The 6,000-nt window shown below is 43.3% G+C and overlaps 1 protein-coding gene across 6 annotated transcripts in view; it reads right to left on the reverse strand.

Annotated features, from left to right (window-relative positions):
• Nucleotides 1–6,000, reverse strand: part of NFYC (nuclear transcription factor Y subunit gamma) — a 98,142-nt gene that overhangs the window by 18,817 nt on the left and 73,325 nt on the right. Inside the window, exons 1-2 of one of the 6 annotated variants that reach the window (XM_027766871.1) lie at nt 4,652–4,743; nt 3,183–3,296 (exon numbers count right to left, since the gene is read on the reverse strand). The exons of the other annotated variants lie outside the window; for them this stretch is intronic. Coding sequence (XP_027622672.1) covers nt 3,183–3,296; nt 4,652–4,675 — 138 coding nt within the window. The 5' untranslated portion in view covers nt 4,676–4,743. Of the gene's footprint in view, nt 1–3,182; nt 3,297–4,651; nt 4,744–6,000 lie in introns of those variants that run through there. 6 annotated transcript variants of the gene reach the window in all.

Below are 6,000 nucleotides of genomic sequence, written 5' to 3' on the forward strand. Positions count from 1 at the left end.
TCCCCTTCTCCCTCTCACTCTTGCTTTAGCTCTGTCCTTCACTGGTCAAATTAAAATAAGTAAATAAATAAATAAAAGTTAAATAAAATAATAGCAATTGTTATTTTGAGAGGTTTTTGCTATAGGGCGCGTGCGCTCGCCAGAAAGAGAGAGAGAAAGCGAGAAATCACCCCCCGGGGAATGGCCACACCACAATCCCTTCTCCTCCATTCTCCTCTCAGGATCTTGGGCATGCATGCACATGCGCCTGGTGTGAGTTTAAGCCACCAGGTGCGGGACTCAAACTGTGGTTGACTACATAGGAGTCCAGCGACATAGCCATTACGCTAACTGCTGGTCCCCCCCCTTTTTTTTAAGTAAACAAAGAGAAGGTTTCTTGTTTTGCTTTGGTATTTTTTGAGAGATTTTTGCTATAGGGTGCAAGAGCTCACCAGAGAGACAGACAGTGATACAGAAAGTGAGAAATCACACCCCGGGGGCGGGGAAGGGGGTGGCCACACCTAAATCCTTTCACCTCCATTCTCCTCTAGGGATTTCGTGTGGGTTTTAAGCCACAGGGTCCAGGACTCAAACCCGGGTCGACTACATGGGAGTACAGCGATATAAACCTTATACCATCTGCTGGTCCCAAAGAGAAGCTTTTAATAGAAAATGAAGATTTTTACGTGGGTAGGCTGCTGTTAGAGGACAACTGCTCTGTTTTGCCTTTTTTTAACACTAACATTTTTAGAGTTATTAGTAAACTACAGAAATCTTCAGTACACAGTTTCATGGATCTTGATAAATGTATGCACCCAGGTAGAGAACACCATCAAGTCCCCTTCCAGCCCTCTCAGGCATTGCTCTCCCTTCAGGTCCTCTAAGTCGGAGGCAACCACAACTCCGATTTCTATCACCATTTAAGGAGGCAGCAGTGTGCGGTATGATATCATGCACTACATACTGTTTTCCTCTGGTTTCTTTTGCTTAGCATAGTATCTTTGGGCTAGCCCTTATAGCCTAGTGGTTAAGGGAGTCAGAATCACACATCGCTGACCACAGTTCAGATTCTGGCCCCAGAGACTTGAAAAACACGCTGGGCAGATGTGTACACATGCCCCAAATTCCAATAGAAGAAACAGAGACGGGATCGTGTGACCCCACCCCACTGGAGGGTTTTCTCTTCCTGGCTAGTACACATGCCTTTTAGCAACTTAAAAAAAAAAAGTCAAAGGGTGCAGTGGTAGTTAAGGTACTGGATCCCACACAGCTGACTCAGCGGCTCACTAGCTACTCTAGTGGGTATAAACCAGCGACTTGAAAAACACACTGGGTGCAGGTGCATGTGTGCCCAAAATCCAGGAAGGAAAATGAAGAGAAGAGACTGGCATGGCCGTCTCCCTGGAGAGTGTGTGCACATATTCTCTCTCTCTCTCTCTCTCTCCACTCCCCCACCCCCCAGCGAGTGCACAAGCCCTATGCCAAAAATAAATAAATAAATATTAAAGAAATGTACCTTTGAGATTAATCTATGCTTTATGAAACAACAGTGTGTTTCTTTTTACTGCTGAGTAGTAATCTATTTCTTAAATATATTTGTTTATGTGTTACTGTATTTATGGATACTTGAGTTTCCAGTCTGAGGCTATTATAAATAAGGCTGTTGGGAGCGCTAGTATACAACAATGTCCACACTTCCTCTGGATGCACTAGAAATAGGGTGGCTGGGTCACAGAGCAGGGACATATTTAACTGTAAGTGCCACGAAGGTTTTCAAAGTGACTATACCACTTCCCATTCAGACTAGCCATATCTGAGTTTCAGATACACACTTCCTCACCAACAGGGTATTGTCAGCTTTTTATCATCATCATCCTCATCACTGTTAATTGCCAGAGGGTACAGCCATCCAAGGACAGAGAGAAAGAGAGAAGTAAAGAGAAAGCACCCCTAATAGGGTGTGATCACACTATACCGCCTTCTGCATTTCTCTATCCTGTCAGGATTGAGGGCACACGTGCACACGTGTCCAACATGTCTCTCAAGCCACCGGGGATAAGATGTGAACCAAGTTGTTAGCCATGTGGAATCCAGCTCCCCTAGCCTAGTGGCTTGTCAGTCTTTATTTTAGCTATTCTAGTGAGAATAAACCAGCATCTCTTGGGTCGGTGAGCTCTCTCTGGAAGTGCATGTGCCCTCTGGCAATAAAACAGAACAACAACAAAATACAAGCAGTATCCGACTGTGGTTTTAATTTGTATTTCTGATGACTAATGATATTGCATACCTTTTCATAGGCTTACTGGTCTTCTGGATGTCTTCTGTTTTGAAAGGCTGTTCGAGAGTGTCACTCATTTTATTTTTTAATCTGAATTGATCTTGAAAATAGCGTTAAATGGATCTTCCTAGATCCACTGACCTAATTTTTGTCTGTTTTGTATACTGTTTTAAATCCCCAGAGTCTAGAACAGTGCCTGGCACATTGTGGTGTTCAATAAATATGTGTAGACTACATGAATAAACACATGCATTTGCAATTCTGTAGGCAAAAGGAAAGAAGAGAAACCGTAAGTTGTTTTTTTCACCTTAAGATATTGGCAATGCTTTGTGTCTGTGACATCCTCCCTCTTACACCTGGGAAAGCTTTCCTTGAAGAGATAGGTAGAGCCTATTGAGGGGAGGGTTCTAGGAGCAAAAAGGAAGGGTTCTACACACAACACAAACACTGATTTGCTGGACTGAAATTTAAACAAACAAACAAACAAACAAACAAAAAGGAAAGATCCTCAGGAAGGCAGACAAAGAACAAAAAAGTTAATGAAGTTAATGAGACTGCTAATTCGTCCTGAGATTATTCTTCCCTGGAATCTCTCAAGGCTCCCAACCAGAAGTCGTTTACTTCTAGGAAGAGCTAAATGCTCCATCACTTGAGCCTCTGTTTACAGTAGAGTTCACCAAGTAAAGAGTTCAGTCACTGAGCTGTGAAACCCATGCGAGGATTGAAAATTAAGCTTCTTGGCTCAAGGAAACACCATTGCCATGGCTGAAAGATATGTCTGCCTCTCAACAGTGGAGGAAGATGCCGATTACACATCAGTTTCACAGAGGCCTAAGGAAGAAAATCTCTGGTCCAAAGCCATGTGAGAGAAGCAGGCAAAGGCAGCTGCTTGCCCCCGTTTCCCAGTCTAAGTCTGCAGTATTACCTGTAAAGTCCGACGCTTGTTATCCTCTGTGTGGATCCAGGCTCGAAGAGTCAATTCTGTGATAAAAATCTGGGCTGCCTTGGCAAACAGCACAGGGGCTTCTGCACTGATCATCTGCAACACAGGTAGGCCTTCCCTGTCAATCACCAGCAAGTCATCTGAAGCAGTCAAGTGTCTCCAGCCATAGTCCCACGGGTGCCATGGGACTATGCAACAAGGATCAAACACTGAGAAGGTGGCAGCCTCAAGAGGTCCCAAGGTAAAATAAATCCATAACAAAGCAGGAAAGAGGGAAAAGGGAAGAGGCAGAAAGAATACTTATCTAGCATCTGCCATGTGCCAGGCCGTCAAAATAGCCTTGCAAAGAGAACAGGATTTAGGAGACTCAAAGTAACTTGATTTGCCCACAGCCATAGAGAGCCAGTAAGCAGCGGGGTTTAGGTTCTAACCTAAGGCAAGGCAATGTGGGGAAAAATAATGTACTCGAGAGCCAATGGATTTAGATGAAATCTTAGGCTTCCCATCCTGTAGGGCTTTTTCAAATACTGAAAAAGAAGGTAGCCTTCCAGACTTGCTGTGGGAATCAAACGAGATCACACATGTACTTGGCATGGGATTTGGCACTTAGTAACAAGTGCTTAAACAATACAAGCTGCCTTAATGTGTGTGACTTTGAAGTTTAAGTTCTTGGTCACATAAGGCTTTACACCCAATTTAGGGAGGTGGTCTCTACAGGACAGAGCCACAGGAATTAAAAAAACAGGAAATAAGAATTGGATTCTCTGTTCTATCACTCTGGACGAGTGGCTTAACTTCTTTGTGTCTTTTCCCTTATCTGTAAAATGGAACTAATGATTTTTCTCCTATCAAATCTCACAGAGTTATTATTAGGAGAAAAGGAGCTAATCACATGGAAAATTGCTATAACCAGTTAGCTTTCTGTGCAAGTACAAGACAATATTAATTCTGAGTGGTAAAGAGACAGAGGTGATCCTTCCCTGAGAGTTGTAATAGGAGGTAGATTTCTAGAAATACAGAAATGGCCAACCCTAAGTAAACCTTCTCGCAATTATAATCTATGTAAAACAAACTCACAGATCAAAATGTTATGACAGGTACACTAATGGCAAAAAGTTCTTAGAACTCAGATCCAAAACTAGAGACTACGATAAGATGTGAAGATGATGGCACTGGTGACATATGTTGACAATGAATGGTGAAAAGAACCGGGTGACATCACTTGATTGCAAAAAACACACACCCTACATCTTTTCAACATTTCCAGAAAAGTGCCATATAATACAACTGTCCAATGTCCACTCACGTAATTTTAGACAAGAACCAAATAAAAAAGCAACCAACAATAAGAGTATTGTTGTGATTTTGTTGTTGTTTAATTAAACTCTGCACACTAGAGAAATGAACGATCACCTACCCATTATGAATAATAAAAATGAATGTGAATTCACCTTCACATCTTCATCCAGTTTCATAATCTTCTTAATACGAGCCAGTGGGAGTTCCTGTACTCGGAAATCTTTCTGAAACAAGCAACAGGACGTGCATCAATGGTGGAGACAATCAACAGGGTGGCAGAGCACGACTGGCGGTGGCAAACATTCTGACTGGCTTAGACCCTCTTTTCAGGGAACAGGGCAGGAGAGACGTGCAGATAAAATAAAATACAACAGCTCGAGGGCAAAATTCTTCACTTAACAAGTGCAGAGCTTCAAACCACTGGAGAGTTTTAGGAAGACCTTAGGATGGTCTCTAACATGGTCCTAGTGAAAGGTAACCCCAAACAGTATCAGGATCGTTGTCAGCACAATCTAAAGATGTATTACAAATGCCTTCTTTTCTTTTTCCCAAGAAAGTTTACCCTCTGTAATATGCAGATTAAAACGAGATTTCTGCTTCAGGGGCATTTTTCTAAACTCCAGCTCTTTGTGCTATCCCGGGAGTAAAAGGGTAACGCTGGCAGCGCCTGACACAGTGGTCCACAGTTCTTTTCAGCGAGGGCGACACTGACCATTTCTGACCTTTGTACTAACCTAACAGAAATCAGGGAGGAGATACTCTTTTCTTTTTAGCTATAGGGTACAAACACCAGCAGGAGAAGAGAGGGAGAAAAAGAAAATGAGAAAGCACCCCCGCAAGGAGGATGGCCATGCTGCAATCTCTTCTCCACTCTCCTCTCAGGAATCTGGGCAGGCAAGGACACTCCCCAGAGTATTTTTCAAGCCCTCAGGTCTGGGACTCAAACTGCAGGCAGCCACATGAAATCTAGCCACCTTAACCACCATGGCATCTGGCTATCCCTGCCTCCTTTTTAATTGCCAGCGGGTGTATGTGTGCTTGCCAGAGAGAGACAGAGAGGGACAGAGCACCTTCCCAAGTAGGCATGGCCAGGCCACAATTCTTTCTCCATTTCTCCCTCCTGTCGGGATGCTGGACACATAAGCACATGTACCTGATATGTTTACAAGTCACCAGGACCAGGACCTGAATCACAGCTGACCATGTGGGATCTGACTCCGTTAACCAGTAGGCCATGGGGCTGGCCCAAGGGAGAAGCTACTTTCTCCTCACAGCAGCAAAGACCTTGGTCTCCAAAATTTGCTTCAGAAGAGTATAAAAACAGGATGGGGGGAAACTTCTCAGCTGCCTTTAATTTATTTTTTAAATAACTATTTATGTTATTTTATTTCTTTAATTTTATTTATTTATTTTTCTTCAATTTGACCAACGAGAGAGAGGGAGAGCAAGAATGCAAGCCACCAGGTTCAAGACTCAAACCATGGTCGGCCGTGTGGGAGTC

Source organism: Tupaia chinensis, unplaced genomic scaffold, assembly GCF_000334495.1.
Source record: "Tupaia chinensis unplaced genomic scaffold, TupChi_1.0 Scaffold143758_1, whole genome shotgun sequence".
Taxonomy (NCBI): Eukaryota; Metazoa; Chordata; class Mammalia; order Scandentia; family Tupaiidae; genus Tupaia; species Tupaia belangeri.